The sequence below is a fragment of the Nycticebus coucang genome, chromosome 7 (genome assembly GCF_027406575.1).
Source record: "Nycticebus coucang isolate mNycCou1 chromosome 7, mNycCou1.pri, whole genome shotgun sequence".
Taxonomy (NCBI): domain Eukaryota; kingdom Metazoa; phylum Chordata; class Mammalia; order Primates; family Lorisidae; genus Nycticebus; species Nycticebus coucang.
In genome coordinates this window covers 28242180-28265836 of record NC_069786.1, presented here as the reverse complement: position 1 = coordinate 28265836, position 23657 = coordinate 28242180, and the positions used below count along the sequence as shown (strand labels likewise).

The following is a 23657-nucleotide window of genomic DNA, read 5'->3' as shown; positions in this document are numbered from 1 at the left end:
GTAGCTGAGATGACAGATGCCCCCTATAACGCCTGTTTAGTTTTTCTATTTTACGAGAGATGGGAGTCTCACTCTTGCTCAGGTGAGCGTCAAAAACCTAAATTCAGGCAATCCTCCTGCTTCCTTTTCCCAGAGTGCTGGGATTATAAGCATGAGCCAGTGTGCCCGGATTGTCCAATTTGGTTTTATCTATCATTTCAAAGCAAATCGCAGGTATCATTTCTCATCCATAAATGCTTCAGCAAAAATACACTTTTTTTTTTTTTTTAAATGAGACAGAGTCTTACTTTCTTGCCCTGGGTGGAGTGCTGTGCCATCATAGCTCATACCAACCTCAAACTCCTGGGCTCAGGCGATCCTCTTGCCTCAGACTCCCAAGTAGCTGGGACTACAGGTACCCATCACAACACCCTGCTATTTTTTTTTTAGAAAGAGGGTCTCACTTTTGCTCAGGCTGGTCTCAAGCTCTTGAGCTCAAGAGATCCACCCACCTCAGTCTCCCAGAGTACTGGGAATACAGGCGTGAGCCACCGTGCCCAGCCTCTAAAAATATACATTTTTAAATCCTAATACAGTATTGTCTTCCATAGCAGAAATTTGACTCAGTGCAATAAACATTGTCTCATGTCTACTATGTATAGAGTAGATCTTATGCTAGGGATTATCAAAGTGGGAAAGAAATTGACACTCCCTAAAGAGACTTACAGTATGATTGATTAGGGGCAGATAAGACAAATATTAATTTGATCCTCCTCAATTATTCATGATAATGAATACTTTTCAAGGATTAAAAAAAAAATCAGTGTTTTTTGGTATGTTTTGTTTTGTTTTGTTTTGAGACAGAGTCTCACCCTGTTGCCCTTGGTAGAGTTCTGTGGCGTCACAGCTCATAGCAACCTCAAACTCTTGGGCTTAAGTGATTCTCTTGCCTCAGCCTCCCGAGTAGCTGCAGTTGTCATTGACCCACCACCCTCAGTGCATGTGGCTGGTGCTGTAACCACTGTGCTACAGGCACCAAGCCAGGTTTTTGTTTTTAAACAGCGTCTTGCTTTGTTGCCTGGTTTAGAGTGCAGTGGCTCAGCCTCCCAAGTAGGCATGTGCCACTATGCTTGGCTAATATTTTTTTTATTTTTTGTGGAGATTAGGTCTTGGTATGTTGCCCAGGCTGGTCTCAAACTCCTGGCCTATAGCATTCCTCCCACCTTGGCTTCCCAAAGTCCTGGGATTACAGGTGGTGAGCCTTCCATGCCCAACTAGATGTGGTTTTTTTTGTTTTTTGAAACAGAGTCTCACTTTGTCACTCTCAGTAGAGTGCTCTGGCATCATAGCTCACAGCAACCTTACACTCCTGGGCTTAAGCAATTCTCTTGCCTCAGCTTCCCAAGTAGCTGGGACCACAGGCGCCCACAACACCAGCTATTTTTAGAGAGAAGGTCTCACTCTGGCTCAGGCTGGTCTCAAACCTGTGAGCTCAGGCAATCCACCTGCCTCAGCCTCCCAAGTGCTTGGGATTATAGGAAAGAGCCACTGCACCCAGCCCAACTACCCTGTTTCCCCGAAAATAAGACAGTGTCTTATTTTAAGGTGTGCTCCCAAAGATGCGCTAGGTCTTATTTTCAGGGGACATCTTATCGTTCCTATAAGTAGGTCTTATTTTCGGAGGATGTCTTATTTTCGGGAAAACAGGGTAGATGTTTTTGTTTGTTTGTTATTGTCGCCCTCGGTAGAGTGCTGTGGCATCACAGCTCAAAGCAACCTCAAACTTTTGGGCTCAAGAGATTCTCTTGCCTCAGACTCCCAAGTAGCTGAGACTACAGGCGCCCACCACAACGCTCAGCTATTTTTGTTGTTATTGCAGTTGTCATCGTTTAGCTGGTCTGGGATGGGTTCGAACCCACCAGCCTCTGTGCATGTGGCCGGCACATTAACCACTGAGCAACAGGTGCCGAGCCACCAACTAGATGTTTTAATGCTTCATAATGGGCATTTTATATTTCTAAAAATGTTAGCTGATATGAGTTCTAAAGAAAATTTTTAATTCTTTAATGACACTGAGTACAAAACTTGAGATTGAAAAAATGGTGTTAAATATTTTAAGTATTTGGATTTCATTCTTTCATAATTTGATAGCACTTTTCCCTGGTGCATATACTGATTAAAAGAATTATTTTCTGTATTGCCACAGTCACTTCTTGTGGGGGGAACATTTATCTTACACATTTTATTAACCCTAAATCATTGTACAAATAGGTTTCAGACTGAAATTCAAACAGTGAATAAACAGTTTCCATGTGAGCCATTCAAATTTTTGGAGCCAACTTTAAGACTCGAATATTGCGAAGCATTGGCTATGCTTAGGGAAGCCGGAGTTGAAATGGGAGATGAAGAAGATCTGAGGTTTGTCTTTTGTGATTTCTAAAATGTTAGTAATTACATTGAAGGTATATAAGAGAATTAAAATATTAATAAATTATGATTTTCTTTCCAAGCTTATAAATTTTAACTTTAGTGTATAATATGATGCTATTGTATATGTGTCATCTGAAATAGAAATATGTTTAATATAGTTTCCTAAGGCTTAGTAATTTTAAATACATCATTTTTTACTTTTCCTTCTCAGGTTGGAACCCTTTAAAAGAGTACAGGGAATTTTGCCTATGATTTTTTTTTCATCCAATATGTTATAACTCTTTTCAAATCAGTGGTGTCAGAGAGGGTATATAGCAGTCTAAAGCAATCCCCATGCAGGATTAGGGCATAAACTGTTAACATCTCCAAAAGTTGAGTGACGCCTATGGCTCAGTGGGAGGGCGCCAGCCCCATATACTGAGGGTGGCAGGTTCAAACCCAGCACTGGCCAAACTGCAACAAAAAAAATAGCCGGGCATTGTGGCGGGTGCCTGTAGTTCCAGCTACTTGGGAGACTGAGGCAAGAGAATCACCTAAGCCCAGGAGTTGGAGGTTGCTGTGAGCTGTGTATGCCACAGCACTCTACCGAGGGCGATAAAATAAGACTCTGTCTCTAAAAAAAAAATCTCCAAAAGTTATAAAAATCACTACTGTGTATTTGATATGTAGTATTATATTATCTAAATTCATATCATACAACTTACAATTTTGAAACAAATTATGTAGCTTAAAATTACTATCTGCTTATATTTTATTTAAAGTTTCCTAGTTAAAATATTTAAACTATCACAATAATACATATGTATATAGGAGGGAAAGGGTAGAGTTATTTTCTAGCTTTTTTTAAAATTTTCATTTAAAACCCTTTCTTTTCGTTTGTTTAACCAAAAAAATAGGGTTTTAAAAAGCATCTCTTTGTTAGATGGACATATTAAGGCAGACCATAAATTGTATAAAGTTGAGCAATATTTTCATATTTTAGAAATTATCCTTAAATAAGATAGAAGCTAAAGTTGCTATCTTTTGGTTATAGAAATTTAATATGCTTATATAAACACATTTTTAAAACTTGGAAATAATGATTTTTATTTTATAAATCTTTCATAAGGTATAGCAAAAAGGAGAAACCATTCAGTGGCAAAACTAGCCCATATTGGTATAATAAGCCTTTATTATATGTAATTGTAGGAAATAATTTTATCTATAATATTTCTGAATCAATAAATTGCAAAATTCTGTTCATGGCTTTAATTAAATATTTGAGCAGTACCTACTAAGCAAAGCACATACAGAACCAGTACAGAAGTCACTGTACTAGTACGTGCATTCATCAGTGGTTTTCAATAGTAATTGCCTTTTTAAAAAGGAGTGGAATAGACAACTATGTGCTTTGGCCAAATTTTTTAATCCTTTAAGAACTTTGACTAGAAGTGGTGCCTTAGTAACTGGACCTTTTTTAAAGTTGCTGTTTGATCATCAAACACATAGTTTCGTGTTTCTTTTTCAGTACACCAAATGAAAAGCTGTTGGGTCGTTTGGTAAAGGAAAAGGTAGGACTTCTTTGCATATCTTCTGAATCTGAAATGTGGCCTATTTCCAAACAATATTGACAGAGGAAACTTAATCTTCCTAGAATGACGATTCTAGAATAAATAAAAACCAAAGGAGCAATGTTTAAAAAAAAAAAAATCTTAGAAAATGAAAAATATTGGCTAGGCACCCATAAAACAGTGGTTACAGGGCTGGTGGTGGGTTCAAACCCAGCCCGGGCCAGCTAAACAACAATGACAACTGCAACAACAAAATAGCCAGGCATTGTGGCTGGCTAATCGTTCAAGCCCAAGAGTTTGAGGTTGCTGTGAGCTGCGATGCTATATGGGGTCCTCTACATAGTGAGACTCTGTCTCAAAAAAAGAAGAAAGAAAGAAAAGAAAACGAAAATATTTAGACAGGCTCTGCCCAAAGGATTGTTCTCTTTTCTAGGCACCTTTGGATTCCACTGCCCAAATAATTTGATTAACTCGTTATAGTGACATATATGTGAGATTATCAAAATAGTTAGAAATGACCTTGAAATTAATAAGAAGTGGTCTTCTCTGGGTGCCTCTGCTGTCTCATAGAACTTGAATGAGCTTCATTTCTGCCTCTTAATGTAAAAGCTGCTTTTGAATCTCAATTTTCTAAAACTAAAATTAAAAAAAAAGATAAAAACTAAACTTAACTGTGGTTTGTCCTTTTTTTTTTTTTTTTTTTTTTTTTGTCCTTTTTAAAAATGTAAGAGAATGGTATAATAAAATGGAAGAAGTCCTTGAGCTCCTCCTGCTGGTTGCACTTCAAACTGTTAAGCTGACTGGAACTCAATTTAATATTTTTGAAACCATACGTAGTACTGAGTTTATACCTTTAAAATGCTTTGTCAACAGGGCTAATTCCAGTTTTTCAGCTGTTGACATTCTCTCTTCTACGGTTTTAGCAAAAATGTTTAAAATGAGAAACTATTGAAATGTAATTGATTTCTTTTTAATGAAATTAATTCTCATAGTATTTCTTCTACAAAAATGTCATAATTTCAAGTTAACATTATTTCCTTCAATTGTGGTTTTCATTTGAAGAAGACTATCAAACTTAATTTTATATATCTAAACATAAATTGAAATTATTGAGATAATCCAAATTTTTTGAAGATGAATACTGTAAAAGATGTCAGTTTTTCCCAAAATAATTTATAGGCTGGGCACGGTAGCTCACGCCTATAATCGTAGCATTCTGGAGACCTAGGCAGGTGGATTGCTTGGGCTCACGGATGTGAGACTAGCCTGAGCCAGAGCAAGATCCTATTTCACAAAAAAAAAAAAAACACAAACATAGTTTATGCAAAACCCAAAGATTTTGGGTAATTTAACAAAACAGTTAAAAATGCAGATGAACTAGAATAACAAAGAAAAAATGAAAAAATGTTTATTTTTTTTTTTTGTAGAGACAGTCTCACTTTATGGCCCTCGGTAGAGTGCCGTGGCCTCACACGGCTCACAGCAACCTCCAGCTCCTGGGCTTAAGCGATTCTCTTGCCTCAGCCTCCCGAGTAGCTGGGACTACAGGCGCCCGCCACAACACCCAGCTATTTTTTTGATTGCAGTTCAGCCGGGGCCGGGTTTGAACCCGCCACCCTCGGTATATGGGGCCGGCGCCTTACCGACTGAGCCACAGGCGCCACCCGAAAAAATGTTTATTGCAGCATAATTTACATTGAGGGAAAAATTAGAGATTACATGTCCAAAAAGAATATTTAAACCATGATTAAATAGTACGCAATTGAATTATAGCTTAAGTAAAATTTTAAGTATCAGAAGAATTCATGACACCATGGCAAAATGCTGTAAGTTACAAATGTTACTTGAAAAAGCAATTCCCAGTGTAATTGGAACAATTTTAAGAGCAAAAATTTATATATAAAGAAGTTAATTACCAAAATATTAGTCTTTTACTTTTAAAAAGTATTTTTAATTTCACTTTTTCTTTTTATAGTATGATACAGATTTTTATATTCTTGATAAATATCCATTGGCTGTAAGACCTTTCTATACCATGCCTGACCCAAGAAATCCTGTAAGTAGTTTGGTTTTAAATAACTCCTTTGGGGGGAAAAAGACTATTGTCACTGTGGCAAATTGTATAGTGGAAATAATGGTTTTCATCAATAACTTGGAATTTTGGTAGACACATTGATATGTGTATTACCACTGGTGTTTGTTACTAGAGGTCAAAATAATATTGTAAAATTTAAATATTTGAGCAAATTAATCCAAAAAATGTATATTAAAAATCATTTTCTTTGATTATTTTTTGAGGATTTATGAGGAAAAAAGACCGTATAAATGATAATTAGTACTACTAGATTTGCATATTTTAGCAAATAATCTTATCATTGACCTTGAACTTCTCATTGTATCTTGGGAGTTAATAATCTAAATAATATCTTTTGGCCATTTTTTTTTTTTTTTCATTGCAGTGGTTTCTAAACTTCAGTGTGCATCAGAATTACCTGGGCTTTTTATTTTTATTTATTTATTTTTTTTTTTTTTTACCTGGGCTTTTTAAAACACAGATTGCTGGGCACCAATCCCAGAATTTCTGATGAGTTGGTCTGGAGTGGGACCTGATAATTTGCATTTCTAACAAGTTTCAGGTGATACTGAATCTACTGGTCCAGGAATCACGCTCTGGAAACCATTGGTTTATTGAAAGATAGGAGAAGTAGCTGCCATACTTGGTGGATTACACCTGTAATCCTACCACTTTGGGAGGCTGAGGCAGGTGGATTGATTATTTGGGCTCAGGAGTTTGAGACCAGCCTGAGCAAGAGCAAGACTCCCATCTCTACTATAAATAGGAAAACTATTCAGGTGTTGTGGCAGGTGCCTGTAGTCTTAGCTACTTGGGAGACTGAGGCAAGTGGATTTCTTGAGTGCAAGAATTTGAAGTTGCTGTGAGCTATGACGCCATGGCACTCTACCCAGGGTGACAGGGTGAGACTCTGCCTCAAAAAAAAAAAAAGAAAAAAAGAAAGAAAGGGGAAATACAGGTTAAGAACAGGGTAAGCTTTGGTAAGTTGATTTTCAATTTACTTTTCTTAAAATAAAAATAAAAACAGCTAACACCCGTTGATTAACTTAAAGTTCCAAAAGACCCCCAAAATCTGGCCTGTTTCAGTGGCTCATTCCTATAATCCTAGCACTATGGGAGGCCAGCGCAGGTAGATTGCTCAGGAGTTCCAGACCAGCCTAAGCAAGAGTGAGACACTGTCTCTACTAAAAATAGAGAACACTAGCCGGGTGTTGTGGCAGGCATCTATAGTCCCAGCTACTTGGGAGGCAAAGGCAAGAGGACCTCTTGAGCCCCAGAGTTTGAGGTTGCTGTGAGCTATGCCACCAGGGCATGCTACTCAGGGTGACAGAGTGAGACTCTGTTATGGGTATATGAACCCCCACTTGTATTTTCTTTTTCTTTTTCTTTTTTTTTTTTTTTGAGACAAAGTCTCGCTCTGTTGCCCTCAGTAGAGTGTTGTGGTGTCATAGCTCACAGCAACTTCAAACTCTTGGGTTCAAGAGGTCCTCTTGCCTCAGCCTCCCAAGTAGCTGGGACTATAGGTGCCTGCCACAACCTCCAACTATTTTTAGAGACAGGAGGTCTCAATCTTGCTGAGGCTGGTCTTGAACTTTTGAGCTCAAGTGATCTACCTGCCTCGGCCTCTCAGAATGCTAGGATTACAGACGTGAGCCACTACACCCATCCTTGCACTACTTTGTAAAAGTTTAATGTGGTGTTCTGATTTGTTATTGGATTATATGTGAGAAGGGGAGCACAAAATCTGATACAGGTAATCCCTGGGTTACAAAGAACATAGGTTCTAATAGGTTTTTTTCTTAAGTTGAATGTGTATGTAAGTTGAAACAGGTACATTTACCTATTACCTGTAATAGCCTCTGTTCATAAGTGCAAATTGTATGTAAGCCCAGATGTTTGTAACTCCGGGACTGTCTGTATAGACAAGGAAGAAGTTATTAAAGAACCCTCGGTAGTTTAATTCTACTTCACAGAACAAAATTGAACTTGCTCTTCAATTCAGCAGAGATTTTTTTTCCACATAACATATAATGGAAATAGGATGATATCCACTTGAAGAGTGGTGGTGTTTGTTTTTCCTACAGAAACAGTCCAACTCTTACGACATGTTCATGAGAGGAGAAGAAATATTGTCAGGAGCTCAAAGAATACATGATCCTCAGCTGCTGACAGAGAGAGCTTTACATCATGGAATTGGTAAATAACTTAAAATATATCTTGTATGTTCTAAAAATAACACATTGTAAACATTTAAAGATTTCTCAGAAAGTCTTTATTTTTTTATCTTCCTTGAACAGTAATCGCTGTTGTAATTTTTTAAGTTAAATAAGATGATAAATTATGTTTTGTTCTGTTTTGGATCTTTTTATAGATTTGGAGAAAATTAAGGCTTACATTGATTCCTTCCGCTTTGGAGCCCCTCCTCATGCTGGTGGAGGCATTGGTAATATTCTGTTATTGTTTACAAATAAGTTTATAAGTATTAAATATGATATAAATTTAAATAATAAGGATTTTTTATAGAGAGTTATGTGTGACTTTAATGAAAATTTGATTTCCAAGGAACAAAATGAACAGCTAAGTTAACGTGTTCTAAACTTCAACTGTAAAACGTAAAGCCATTCTTAAGAGTTTAGAAGCAAAATGTCTTATAAGTATCCTGTTTTTTGTCTTAAATTAGCTTGAAGAGCTGTTAAATTTTTTATTGAAATACAACATGACTTTAAGACCATGTCTACAGTGTTATATATATGAGAGACTGCTGTGCTTTTTTTTTTTTTTGAGACAGAGTCTCAAGCTGTTGCCCTGGATAGATTGCCATGGCGTCATAGCTCACAGCAACCTCCAACTCTTGGGTTCAGGCCATCCTTTGCCTCAATTTTTCTTTCTGTTTTTAGTAGAGATGAGGATTATAGGCATCAGCCACCACATGCGGCCAGCTGTGCAATTTATTTATTATTTATTTATTTGATTTATTTATTTTGAGACAGAGCCTTTATTTATTTTGAGCTGTCGCCCTAGGTAGAGTGCTGTGACATCACAGCTCACAGCAACCTCCCAACTCCTGGGCTCAAGTGATTCTCCTGCCTCCCCCTCCCAAGTAGCTGGGACTACAGGCGCCCGCCACAATGCCCAGCTTTTTTTTTTTTTTTTTTGGTTCTAGCCGTCGTTGTTTGGTGGGCCCAGGCTGGATTCGAACCTGCCAGCTCAGGTGTATATGGCTGGTGCCTTAGCCGCTTGAGCCACAGGCCCCGAGCCCAGGTGTGCAATTTAAAATGAGTAAATATTTAATGTATCTTTGGATGTCCATACCGGACACTCTTTAAAAGAATTTCAAATGTATAATTTTGTTGAAGTTTTTATTTGTTGCTTTGGGATTATTTTTTTTTATTATTTATTTTTTGGCAAATAGATAATATACTTAGAAAAATTTCAAATTAAAAGTATATAGAAGGGCATTCTTTATTAAAGTAGTGCAGAGAAAAACTGATTCTTGCAAAAGAATGAAATTGGATCCTTACCGAACACCATTTACAAAAATTAATTCAAAGTGGATCAAAGGACTAAATGTAAAACCTAAAACTATAAAACTCTTAGAGGAAAGCATAGGGCATAGCCAAGTATTGTGCTGAGTGCCTATAGTCCCAGCTACTCAGGAGACTAAGGCAAGAGGATCGCTTGAGCTCGAGAATTTGAGGGCTCTCTATCATGGCATGCTACCCAGGGCAACAGAGTGAGACTATGTCTCAAAAAAAAAAAAAAGAAAACAAGGCAAAAGCTTTGTGACATTGGAATGATTTTAAGTTTCAGGTCATACTGAATACCAGTGACTTCTTGGATATGATAACAAAGGCACAGGCAAGAAAAGAAAAAGGAGACAAATTAGATTTAGGAAGATTAAAAACTTTTGTTCATGCATCTGATAAAGTATCGATATCCATAATATACACAGAATTCCTGAAACTCATCAACAAAATCAGTTTAAAAGTGGGCAAAGGAAAGGTTTGTTAATGAATACAAAAGTACAGCTAGATAGGAGGAATAAGTTCTAGTGTTCTACAGCACTGTATGGTGACTATAAAAATAATTTACTGTGGACTATTTTAAGAGTGTACTATGCTTTCTATACTCTTCTTTAATAAATTTTTTTGGGTTTTTTTTTGGGTTTTTTGAGACAGTCTCACTATGTCGCCCTCAGTAGAGTGATGTAGTGTCACTACTCACAGCAACCTCAAACTCTTGGGCTTAAGCAACTCTTGCCTCAGCCTCCCAAGTAGCTGAGACCACAGGCACCCGCCACAGCGCCCAGCTATTCTTTAGATGTAGTTGTTATTGTTGTTTGGCCGGCCCAGGCTAGATTTGAAACCGCCAGCTCTGGTATATGTGACTGGCGCCCTAGCCTCTGAGCTACAGGCACTGAGCCAGAGAACAACTCCTGGCTATTTGGTTTTTGTTGTTGTTGTAGTTGTCATTGTTGTTTGGCAGGCCCAGGCTGGATTCAAACCCGCCAGCTCTGGTGTATGTGGCTGGCGCCCTAGCCACTGAGCTATAAGCGCCAAGCCATTTTGGCTTGGTTTTGTTTTGTTTTGTTTTGTTTTTGCAGTTTTTGGCCAGGGCTAGGTTTGAACCCGCCACCTCCAGCATATGGGGTCAGGGCCTACTCCTTTGAGCCACAGGTGCTGCCCTGTTTTGTTTTGTTTTTTTGAGATAGTCTTACTGTATTGCCCTCAGTAGAGTTCGGTGGCATCACAGCTCACAGCAACCTCAAACTCTTGGGCCCAAGCGATTCTCTTGCCTCAGCCTCCCAAGTAGCTGGGACTACAGGTGCCCTTTTGTTGTTGTTGTTATTGTTTAGCAGGCCCAGGCTGGGTTCGAACCCGCCAGCCCCAGTGTATGTGGCTGGCACCCTAGCCACTGAGCTACAGGTACCGAGCCTACTGTGTATTTTCAAATAGCTAGAAGAGCAAATTTTGAAAGTTCCCAATACAAAGAAATGAGTAAGTGTGAAAAATACTTACATTCTTGCAGTTTATACGTATGTGTTGCTTCAGTTTTACGGTGGTGTGCAGCTTCCAATGTGTTATCTTCCAAGCCCAGACAGTTGAATTGACACCATCATACATTAAATGTGCTCATGGCGACTTGGTCAGGCAGCAGTTATCATGTTTCAGCCTACCACTGCAACCAGTGTTAGGCATTTAATGTTATTTGGGAAATCAGGTAAGCATTCTTATTTGATTATTAAGGTACTTCCACACCTCAGCAGTGCCTCACACGTTGCCCACTGCACTTTACAATTGGTCCTCTGCCTCAGCCTGCATCAGCAACTGAGCTGTGGAGTTGCCTTCTGTTTTCCTATCAGTTAATTTTAGAATAAAAGTAAATATTGTCATCAGTTTTGTTAGTGTTTGTGTATTTAATATGTGGCCCAAGACAACTCTTCTTCACAGTGGCCCAGAGAAGCCAGAAAGTTGGGTACCCCTGGTTTAAATCATGGATTTTGTTGATTTACATAGATTTTTGTGTTTTACATTTTTAGTCTTTTCCACATACAGCAGCAGCTCTATTTCTGCATCAGTACCCAAAACATTCCATTTTAGATAAACTCAAAATAATAGAAGTTATTGAACAATATTATGTTATTAGTCTAAATAAGAAAGACCCTGAGAGGTTTTCAAAAAAGAAATTAATGATTATTTTGTTTTTCCCAGGGCTGGAACGAGTGACCATGCTATTTCTGGGATTACATAACGTTCGTCAGACCTCCATGTTCCCTCGTGATCCCAAACGACTCACTCCTTAAAGGAAGTCACATTTTTTATTCTTTCTAATAACCTGCTGTTGATCTGGCTGTACCTTAGGTACTTAAATTTGCACTGAAATAGATGTCTTATCTAAAGTGCTACTCTTATTTTTGGAGTAATTCAGTATAGATTAGTTTGAAAGAGAAGATTTTTATGACTTTGGACATGCTTCAGTAGGAAATGCTTGAACATTATAGTGAGAAATTCATATGGTTATGTCAAAAGTTCACATTTCATTACTACAAAAAAAAATTAACAAAAGTTTTAAACAGTTAAAAGTCGTATAAATTTTTTTCTTTTCTATATTATAGTGCCAATAGTATTAATGTCTTAAATTTTTAATATTTGAACTTTTAAAAAAATCTGACACTGAGATAAGAATAATTGGGAAAGTATTTTAAATTTTAATGAATGTCTAATTGCCATATCATGGAAAATTAACCAGAAAGTATCAATTCTTAGTTATACCTAGAAATTGTGGAAAGCAAGTGAAAATACTGGTTAGAAAACATTCAATACAATATTGTATTAAATTGTTAAATTCTAAATGTGAATTTCAATAAAATTTTAAAGTTAATTATAGTTTGTCCTTGTAGCTTTGTGGTAATGTGATTTAATAACTGATTCTTGCCATTTATAAGAAAAACTATGCAACTAGTTGATGTAAATGCATGAAAACTGGTACATTCTTAGCATGTATTCATTTTAAGATATGAGTTTAGATAGAGAAAAGGATAGAGCTCTTGGCTCTGCACCTGTAGCTCAGCGGCTAAAGCGCCAGCCACATACGCTGGAGCTGGCATGTTTGAATCCAGCTGGGCCTGCCAAACAACGATGACAACTACAATCAAAAAATAGCCAGGCATTGTGGCAGGCACCTGTAGTTCCAGCTACTTGGGAGGCTGAGGCAAGAGAATCGCTTAAGCCCCAGAGTTTGAGGTTGCTATGAGCTGCAACGTCATGGCACTCTACCCAGGGCAACATAGTGAGACTTTTGTCTCCAAAAAAAAAAAAAAAAAAAGATGGAGCTCTAAAAAAAAAAAAAAAAAAAAAAAGCTGACAGCTTGGGTTGGTCAACAGAGTTCATTTCACACAGATTAAAAGATACTGTGGGGCGGCGCCTGTGGCTCAAGGAGTAGGGCGCTGGTCCCATATGCTGGAGGTGGTGGGTTCAAACCCAGCTCTGGCCAAAAAAAAAAAAGATACTGTGGGATCTTCCTTCCTCTCTCCCTCCCAGGAGGGGAGGAGAAAAGAAAAAAAAGATATTTTGGGATTGCCAGGCATGGTGGCTCACACCTATAATCCCAGTGTCTCAGGAGGCAGAAACGGAAAGATCACTTGAAGCCAGGAAATTGAGATCAGCCTGATCTCTAAAACAATTTTGAAAATTTGCCAGATGCTGTACCATGTATCAGCAGTCCCAGTTAGTCAGAAGGCTGAGACAGGATTGCTCAAACCCAGGAGTTCCAGGCTGCAATGAGCCATTATTGTGCGATGTACTCCTACCTGGACAACAGAGCAAGACCCTATCTCTAAAATATATTACAACAGAACCTCCATAGTTGACTACCTCCATATGTTAAGCTTAGTTCCTTATGTTGACCACCTTCATATGTTACAGTCCCTCAAGTGGTCAATTTACAGAGATTCTATTGTGTATATGTGTAAAATTGCAGAATTTTCTGCTTCATTTTTAATTGATACTGCTAGTTAGTGAATGTCACTAAATTGCATTCCCATCTTACCCCACCAAAAAGAAATTTCCATGTAATAATTGCAATTAGGAATGCTTTCCCTCTAAAATATTATGTATGTTGATACTGTTTATTTTACAGTGAACCACAATTAATGGGGAGGGAACAAAACAATGCAATGCACTTTTCTGACAAGAAAAGAAAAAATAATATGCAGAAAAATAGAATTAAAAAGGAAGTTACCCCTGGACTGTAACATCTGCCCTTTATTTTTGTGTGTGTGTTTTTGTTGTTGTTGTTTTGTCGAGACAGAGTTCTGCCCTATGCCCTGAGCAGAGTGCAGTAGTATCCTAGCGCACTGCAACCTCAGACTCCGGCTGTGGGCATCCTGATGCCTCAGCCTGCAAAGCCGCTGGGATTACAGGTGCCAGTGCCCGGCTGGGTTTTTCCATTTTTTTTCATGAGTCGGGGGTCTCACTCTCACTCAGACAAGCCTCAAACTCCTGAGCTCAAGCAGTCCTCCCGCCTCAGCCTCCCACAGTGCTGTGATTGCAGGCCTGAGCCACGGCACCCAGCTGCCCTTTATTTTTGAAAGGGAAAGGGAACATTGTTGATTTCACTGTCTAGATTGTAAGCTTTCTGAAAGAAGGGACTCAGTTTTTCTATTTTTCTTTCATATCCTAACAGTATATCTTAAGTATAGTAGGCACTCCAAAAGTATTTTATAAATTTAATACACACCAAGAACAAAATGGGGTACTACCCATCTTTTTCTATATTGTATAATGGCAATGTCCTCAAATGGTACGATAATATTTGTCCTAGAACTTTGTATGATTTTATCTTCTTTCAAAATAGTTTGAAAAGTGTAAAATGATAATCGTTTTATTATGAAGTATATCAAACATGCTGACCAAATTAGAACATGTAGTCACCATACAACTTTATCAAATCTTAACAATCTGCTTCAAATATTTTAGAGTCTCAGTGTGTTGCTCAAGCTGGTCTTGAACTCTTGGGTTCAAGTGTTCCTCCTGCCTTAGCCTCCTGAGTAGGTGGGATTATAGGCACAACACACCACACGCAGCTCTCAAATACTTAATTTCTTAAGGGGAAAAGAAATTGTGGATACAATAAAGGCTTCTTCAAGTGACTATTACATGAATTCATTGTCTTATTCCATTCCATGTTTTATATTTTAACTAAATTTTATGTTCCTATAAATATCTAGTATTGTCTTACAGATTTGATAAATATATTCTGGGATTTTGATTGGATTTACCTTAAATTTACAGAACAATTTGAAAAGACTTGGAATTTCCCTGTTTTTAAAAGCCTTTCCATGGATGAACATGGTAATCTCTTTGTTTATTGGTATTCCTTCTTTTTTTTAATTGTAGTAAAATATATTGGTATTCTTTTATATCCTTCAGAACTATTTGTTTTTTAATTGTTCAATATTGTCTACTCCCATAGGGATTTCATTAGCCATTTTATTCTCAAAATTATCAAAGAGTTTAGTACTATTATTGCTAGAAGCAAATGACCTTTTGTTTTAGCTCTACAGCCTTATCCTTTGTAGATCTGAAGATATTTTAGCTGAATCAGGATAGCCTTGCCAAGGTCTGCTAATCTTGTAGTGAAAGGGGAGAATTGGTAAGGTCATTTGCCACAAATTGGCAATTTTGTGTTTTTTGTGGGTGGGATTTAATGAATCCTGTTCAAAATGGACCTTCTGTGTAACAAAATTTAAAAACATTTTATAGAGTGTCCCAGTTGGCCAAGTGTAGTGATGGCTCACACCTATAATCCAAGCACTTTGAGAGGGTGAAGCCAGAGGATCACTTGAAGTCAGGAGTTTGAGACCCTGTCTTTACTTTTTTTTTTAAGAGATGCGGTCTCACTATGTTGCCCAGGCTGGAGTGCAGTGGCTATTCACAGGCACGACCCCACTACTGATCAGCACAGGAGCTTTGACTTCCTCTGTTTATGACCTGGGCCAGTTCACCCCTCCTTAGGCAACCTGGTAGTTCCCTGCTCCCAGTAGGTCACCATATTTATACCGAACTTAGTGAGGACATCCAATCAGCGTAGCACACAACAGCCCAGAACTCCTGGACTCAAGGGATGCTCTTGTGTCAGCATCCTGAGTAGCTGGGACTAAACACCCTGTCTTTACAAAAAAAAAAAATTGGGGGGGGACAGTCTCACTATGTCGCCCTGGGTAGAGTGCTATGGCATCATAGCTCAGAGCAACCTCAAAATCTTAGGCTCAAGGTATATATACATATATATATATATATTTTTTTTTTTTTTTTTTTTTTTGAGATAGAGTCTCACTTATTAACCCTCGGTAGAGTGCTGTGGCATCACAGCTCACAGCAACCTCCAAATCCTTGGGCTTAGGCAATTCTCTTGCCTCAGCCTCCCGAGTAGCTAGGACTACAGGTACCCGCCACAATGCCCAGCTATTTTTTTGTTGCAATTTGGCTGGGCCTGGGTTTGAACCCACCACCCTCAGTATATGGGGCCGGTGCCTTTCCCACTGAGCCACAGGCACTGCCCTCAAGGTATTCTCTTGCCTCAGCCTCCCAAGTTACTGGGATGACAGGCACCTGCTACATTGCCAGGCTATTTTTTCTATTTTGTCTGTGTGTATTTTTTTTTTTTAATCAAAGGTCCTTTGCTGGTCCTGCTTCCATGAGTGGCTGCATCCGGGGGAAAAGGGAGGGATCATCTTTACAATACTACATTTATACACAGAACTAAACAGACAAGCACAGAGTCACTATTGCAGTTAGAAGTTGGCAGCATGGGAAGGGATACAACAGGTGAGGTGTAGGAATGTTGTTTAAAAAAAAACCCTGAGGTACATGGGGAGGGGAAGAACTTGGTTTGCTTCAACCCAAGAGGAATCAGAAGATCAAAAGTGGCAGAGACAAGATGGCTGACTGAAGCCAGCTTTCCACAGAGGCTCCTGTCCAGAAGGAGAGTTAAAGGACATAAATTTAGCAAGTAACCAGGTGGATTTGAGCTGTACCAAGAGAGAAGGTTGAAGAACACACATCAACCCCGCTGAGGCGAGCTGCAACCCCAAGGATACAAACAAAAGGTACAAAATCCATCACCAAGCGGACGGGAGTCCCCTCCCCCATGAGAACAGCTCAGAGTGCCCCACAAACAAACGAGCAGAGTTCAAAGTTCCTCAAACTACACTCCATAGGATACCCTCTAAAAACTGGACCTACCTCCCCTACTAGGGTGCCACAGCGTTCTCCTGCCAGGCATAAAACTGTATATATTCTCTACCTGCAACTCTGAGCTCCCAGCACTCCCCTCCACTCTCACTCTCAGGTCTGGAGGCCTGTCCCCTAGGAGTCCATTCTTGGGTGATTTCTCGAGGGGTTTGGACAGGGCCTAAACTGCAGCTAGTCAGTGCTGACTCAGGCACAGGAGTGAGGAGAGGACGGTCAGCTGAGAGGGAACCACATTGGAGCGGCAGTGCCCCCAGGTGCAGAGCAGCAGCTGTTTTTTAGCAACAATAGGGCTCAATCCCGGATATTCTGAAGCCACATCCCCTGTTTCCCTGGGCAAACAGAGGAGTCCAGGCATCTACTCAGGTGGCAACCACCATGGAACAGATCTGGGACAGAAACATAGGCCCCATGAGTAAAGGGTTTGCCTGAGGTGGTACCGGCCTGGATGGAGCACAGGGACTAAAAACGCAGGTGCAGAGCTGGAAAGTTCCCAGGGCAGGGCTGACCCAGAGGACCGCTTTACTGAGCATAAGACACACCCGGCCCTCAGGAGATCGTCAGCCTATACACAAAGGAAGACAGGAGGCTAGAACTGACAGGTAACCGAATACAAACCTGCAGGAGCAAAGACAAGGCCTGAGGCACCAGGCTCTGGGAACTCAAACCAGCTTCTCTTCTGCAGAGGAATTTAGCAGGGAAAGAAACAAATTTCCGCAAAGTTGTTCTGTTCTGTCAGTAGCATCAATCGGGGCAGGGCCGGAACTTAGTGAACACCCACCAGCCTCCATCAAGCGCCCGAGGTTGTCAGGCCTCACCTTCCCCTGCTAGATAGAGGCAGAGCGCAGTGGCGTGGCTGAGCAGAAATAGATTTCCTTGTGATTCAGGCAGGTGCAAACCCCTGGAGTATCTATTCACTACAGGCAACTGGGTCAAAGCCCTGCGGGACTATCAGTGACTGGGTGTGACAGTGCAAGGTGGGGAAGGAGCCATCAACGTTCCCAGACTGATCTATTTGCTGGGTGGGTCCTCCTGACTCCACAGAGCACTGGAGCAAGCCATATCAGAATAGTCACCAGACCCCTGCAATCTAGTTGCCAGAGACCTTTTAAACTCTCCTACCTGAGACAGGACTGAATGAGACAATTGATTTGGACCTTTTCAACTGAGCCAATCGCCCGAGGACTATTCAGGTGGTGCCCTGGGTGGGTGGTTGTAGGAAGACTTGATTTTCCTTTTCCAATTGTTGCCTGTGGGGGGCGGAGTGACTTAATTGCTGGTATTTCACCACAGCCGAGACTTCAACCCAGAGTAACTTTTTCACTAGGGTTGAACAGAGACCAGCTAAGACAGAACCACTTAGCCCCACCACACCAAACAGGTCCCCAGTTTCTCAGGCCATAGCACTGTACGGGTCCTCCACAAAGCTCCAGGGGAAAAATCAAACGGTGTAAAACAATCATGGGGCGGAATCAGCGGAAAAACTCTGGTAACATGAATAACCAGAATAGATCAACACCCCCAAGGAAACATATGGCACATGTAACTGAAGATCCCATTCATAAACAGCTGGCCGAGATGTCAGAAATCAAATTCAGAATTTGGATTGCAAACAAATAAAATGGAGGAAAATTTGGAATTAGAAATTCGAGCAGCAATTCAAAAGTCGGAATTAGAAATTCGAGGAGAAATTCAAAAGTTGTCTCAAAAATTTAACGAATTTAAAAACAAAACCACCAAAGATTTTGATGCACTGAAGCAAGAATTTGCAGCCCTCAATGATCTGAAAAATATAGTAGAATCCCTCAGTAACAGCGCAGAGGAAGCAGAAGAAAGGATTTCTGACATTGAAGACAAAGCCTTTGAACACTCCCAAACTCTCAAATAGGAAGAAAAATGGAAAGCAAAAACGGATCATTCTCTCAGAGACCTCTGGGATAATTCAAAGGCTAATATCTGCCTCATTGGAATCCCTGAAAGTGATGAAGTGGCCTCACTAGGCACAGAGGCCCTTCTCCATGAAATTATAAAAGAGAATTTTCCAGACATGTCAAGAGATTCTGAAATTCAGATAGCAGACAGTTTCAGAACCCCAGCACGACTCAATCAGAATAAGACATCCCCCAGCCATATCATAATTAACTTCACTAAAGTTAATATGAAGGAGAAAATTCTGAAAGCAGCCACACGTAAGAAATGCATTACCTATAAAGGGAAGAATATTAGAATGACTGCAGATCTCTCTGTTGAAACTTTTCAAGCCAGAAGAGGGTGGTCATCAACTTTTAACCTCCTAAAGCAAAATAACTTTCAACCCCGGATCCTGTGTCCAGCTAAACTGAGTTTCATTTATGATGCAGAAATTAAATACTTTAATGACATTCACAGTTGAAGAAATTTGCCATAACCAAACCTGCTCTTCAGGATATTCTCATACCTATCCTCCATAATGACCAGCCCAATCCTCTACCGGAAAAGTAAACTCACTCAGATACTTTTGATCAAACTCCAACTTCCACAGTGCCGAAAGGATTAAAAATGTCCACTGGACTTTCGAAAAACTCCATACCCAAAATTTTACCAGACTTATCAATATTCTCCATTAATGTGAAGCTTAAACTGTCCTCTAAAGAGGCATAAGTTAGCTGACTGGATACAAAAACTCAGACCAGATATTTGCTGCATACAAGAGTCACATCTTACCTTAAAAGACAAATATAGACTCAGGGTGAAAGGATGGTCATCCATATTTCAGGCAAATGGTAATAAGAAAAAAGCAGGTGTCGCAATTTTATTTGCAGATACAATAGGCTTTAAACCAACAAAAGTAGGGAAGGATAACAATGGTCACTTCATATTTGTTAAGGGTAATACTCAATATGATGAGATTTCAATTATTAATATCTATGCACCCAACCAGAATGCACCTCAATTTATAAGAGAAACTCTAACAGACATGAGCAACTTGATTTCCTCCAGCTCCATAATAGTTGCAGATTTCAACACTCCTTTTGACAGTGTTGGATCAATCCTCTAATAAGAAGCTGAGCAAAGAAATTTTAGATTTAAACTAACCATCCAACATTTGGATTTAGCAGACATCTACAGAACATTTCATCCCAACAAAACTGAATACACAACTTTTTATCAGCCCACAGAACATACTCCAAAATCGATCACACTTTAGGTCACAAGTCTAACCTCAGTAAATTTAAAGGAATAGAAATTATTCCTTGCATCTTCTTGGACCACCATGGAAAAAAGTTGAGCTCAAAAACAACAGGAATTTGCATACTCATACAAAAACATGAAAGTTAAATAACCTTATGCTGAATGATAGCCGTGTCAGAGATGAGATTGAGAAGGAAATTGCCAAATTTTTGGAACAAAACGACAATGAAGACACAAATTATCAGAACCTCTGGGATACCACAAAGGCAGTCCTAAAAGGGAAATTTATAGCTGCAAGCCTTCCTCAAGAGAGCAGAAAGAGAGGAAATTAACATCTTAATGGGACATCTCAAGCAACTGGAACCCCAAACTCAGTAGAAGAAAAGAAATAACCAAAATTAGAGCAGAATTAAATGAAATTGAAAACAAAATAATTATACAACAGATCAATAAATCAAAAAGTTGATTTTTCGAAAAGGTCAATAAAATAGATAAACCTTTGGCTAACCTAACCAGGAAAAAAAGAGTAAAATCTCTAATCTCATCAATCAGAAACAACAAAGACAAAATAACAACAGACTCCTCACAAATTCAAAAAATCCTTAATGAATATTACAAGAAACTTTATTCTCAGAAATATGAAAATCTGAAGGAAGGGCGGCGCCTGTGGCTCAGTGAGTAGGGTGCCAGCCCCATATGCCGAGAGTGGTGGGTTCAAACCCAGCCCTGGCCAAACTGCAACAACAAAAAAAAAAAATAGCCAGGTGCTATGGCGGGCACCTGTAGTCCCAGCTACTCGGGAGGCTGAGGCAGAGAATCGCTTAAGCCCAGGAGCTGGAGGTTGCTGTGAGCTGTGTGATGCCACGGCACTCTACCAAGGGCCATAAAGTGAGACTCTGTCTCTAAAAAAAAAAAAAGAAAAAGAAAATCTGAAGGAAATTGACCAATACTTGGAAGCATGTCACCTTCCAAGACTTAGCCAGAATCAAGTGGAAATGTTGAACAGGCCCATATCAAGTTCTGAAATACTATCAACCATACAAAATCTCCCTAAAAAGAAAAGCCCAGGACCAGATGGCTTCACGTCAGAATTCTACCAAACCTTTAAAGAGGAACTAGTACCTATATTACTCAACCTGTTCCAAAATGTAGAAAACGAAGGAAGACTACCCAACACGTTCTATGAAGCAAACATCACCCTGATCCCCAAACCAGGAAAAGACCCAACAAGAAAATTATAGACCAATATCACTAATGAATATAGACCAAAAATATTCAACAAGATCCTAACAAACAGAATCCAGCAACACATGAAACAAATTATACATCATGACTATGTAGGTTTTATCCCAGGGTCTCAAGGCTGGTTCAATATACATAAATCTATAATTATAATTCAGCACATAAACATATTAAAAAACAAAGACCATATGACTCTCAATTGATGCAGAAAAAGCTTTCAATAATATCCAGCATTCCTTCATGATCAGAACACTTAAGAAAATTGGTATAGAAGGGATATTTTTTCTTTTTTTTTTTTTATTGTTGGGGATTCATTGAGGGTACAATAAGCCAGGTTACACTGATTGCATTTGTTAGGTAAAGTCCCTCTTGCAATCATGTCTTGCCCCCAGAAGGTGTGGAACACGCCAAGGCCCCACCCCTCTCCCTCCTTCCCCCTCTCTGAGAAGGGACATTTCTTAAACTGATAGAGGCAATCTACAGCAAACCCACAGCCAGTATCATATTGAATGGAGTTAAACTGAAATCATTTCCACTCAGATCAGGAACCAGACAAGGCTGCCCATTGTCTCCACTGCTCTTTAACATTGTAATGGAAGTTTTAGCCACCACAATTAGGGAAGAAAAGGCGATCAAAGGTATCCATATAGGGTGAGAAGAGATCAAACTTTCCCTCTTCACAGATGATATGACTGTATATCTGGAAAACACCAGTGGTTCTAGTACAAAACTCTTAGAAGTGATCAAGGAATACAGCAGCATCTCAGGTTACAAAATCAACATTCATAAAATGGTAGCCTTCATATATACCAACAATAGTCAAGCGAAAAAACAGTTAAGGACTCTATTCCATTCACAGTAGTGCCAAAGAAGATGAAATATTTGGGAGTTTATCTAACAAAGGATGTGAAAGATCTCTATAAAGAGAACGATGAAACTAAGAAAAGAAATAGCTGGGCGGCGCCTGTGGCTCAGTCGGTAAGGCGCCGGCCCCATATACCGAGGGTGGCGGGTTCAAACCCGGCCCCGGCCAAACTGCAACCAAAAAATAGCCGGGCGTTGTGGCGGGCGCCTGTAGTCCCAGCTACTCGGGAGGCTGAGGCAAGAGAATCGCTTAAGCCCAGGAGTTGGAGGTTGCTGTGAGCTGTGTGAGGCCATGGCACTCTACTGAGGGCCATAAAGTGAGACTCTGTCTCTACAAAAAAAATAAAAAAATAAAAAAAAAAAAAAAAGAAAAGAAATAGCTGAAAATGTTAACAAATGGAAAAACATACCATGCTCATGGCTGGGAAGAATCAACATTGTTAAAATGTCCACACTACCCAAAGCAATATACAATTTTAATGCAATCCCTATTAAAGCTCCACTGTCATACTTCAAAGACCCTGAAAAAATAATACTTCATTTTATATGGATTCAGAAAAAACCTCCAATAGCCAAGAAATTGCTCAGAAATAAAAACAAAGCAGGAGGAATCACACTACCAGACCTCAGACTATACTATAAATCGATAGTGATCAAAACAGCACGGTACTGGCACAAAAACAGAGAAATAGATGTCTGGAACAGAATAGAGAAAGGGATGAAACCAGCTACTTTCTGTTATTTGATCTTTGACAAGCCAATTAAAAACATTCAGTGGGGAAAAGATTCCCTATTTAACAAATGGTGCTGGGTGAGCTGGCTGGCAACCTGTAGAAGACTGAAACTGGACCCACACCTTTCACCATTAACTAAGACAGACTCTCACTGGATTAAAGATTTAAACTTAAGACATGAAACTATAAAAATACTAGAAAAGAGTGCAGGGAAAACCCTTGAAGAAATCGGTCTGGGTGAGTATTTTATGAGGAGGACCTCCCCGGGCAATTGAAGCAGCTTCAAAAATACACTACTGGGACCTGATCAAACTTAAAAAGCTTCTGCACAGCCAAGAACACAGCAAGTAAAGCAAGCAAACAGCCATCAGAATGGGAGAAGATATTTGCAGGTTATGTTTCCGACAAAGGTTTAATAACCAGAATTCACAGAGAACTCAAAACGTATAAGCAAGAAAAGAACAAGTGATCCCATCCCAGGCTGGGCAAGGGACTTGAAGAGAAACTTCTCTGAAGAAGACAGGCCCATGGCCTACAGACATATGAAAAAATGCTCATTATCTTTAATCATCAGAGAAATGCAAATCAAAACTACTTTGAGATATCATCTAACTCCAATAAGATTAGCCCATATCACAAAATCCCAAGACCAGAGATGTTGGTGTGAATGTGGAGAAAAAGAAACACTTCTACACTGCTGGTGGGAATGCAAATTAATACATTCCTTTTGGAAAGATGTTTGGAGAACACTTAGAGATCTAAAAATAGATCTGCCATTCAATCCTATAATTCCTCTACTAGGCATATACCCAGAAGACCAAAAATCACATCATAACAAAGATATTTGTACCAGAACGTTTA

General features: G+C 39.4%; 1 protein-coding gene across 1 annotated transcript in view; it reads left to right on the top strand.

The window, feature by feature from the left end:
• Positions 1 to 12414, top strand: part of DARS1 (aspartyl-tRNA synthetase 1) — a 93579-nt gene extending 81165 nt beyond the window's left edge. Inside the window, exons 11-16 of the mRNA XM_053596306.1 lie at positions 2251 to 2397; positions 3917 to 3959; positions 5935 to 6015; positions 8118 to 8229; positions 8405 to 8476; positions 11745 to 12414. Of these exons, the coding sequence (XP_053452281.1) occupies positions 2251 to 2397; positions 3917 to 3959; positions 5935 to 6015; positions 8118 to 8229; positions 8405 to 8476; positions 11745 to 11836 (547 nt within the window). The 3' untranslated portion in view covers positions 11837 to 12414. The remainder of the gene's footprint in view (positions 1 to 2250; positions 2398 to 3916; positions 3960 to 5934; positions 6016 to 8117; positions 8230 to 8404; positions 8477 to 11744) is intronic.
• The last annotated feature ends 11243 nt before the right edge of the window (positions 12415 to 23657 follow it).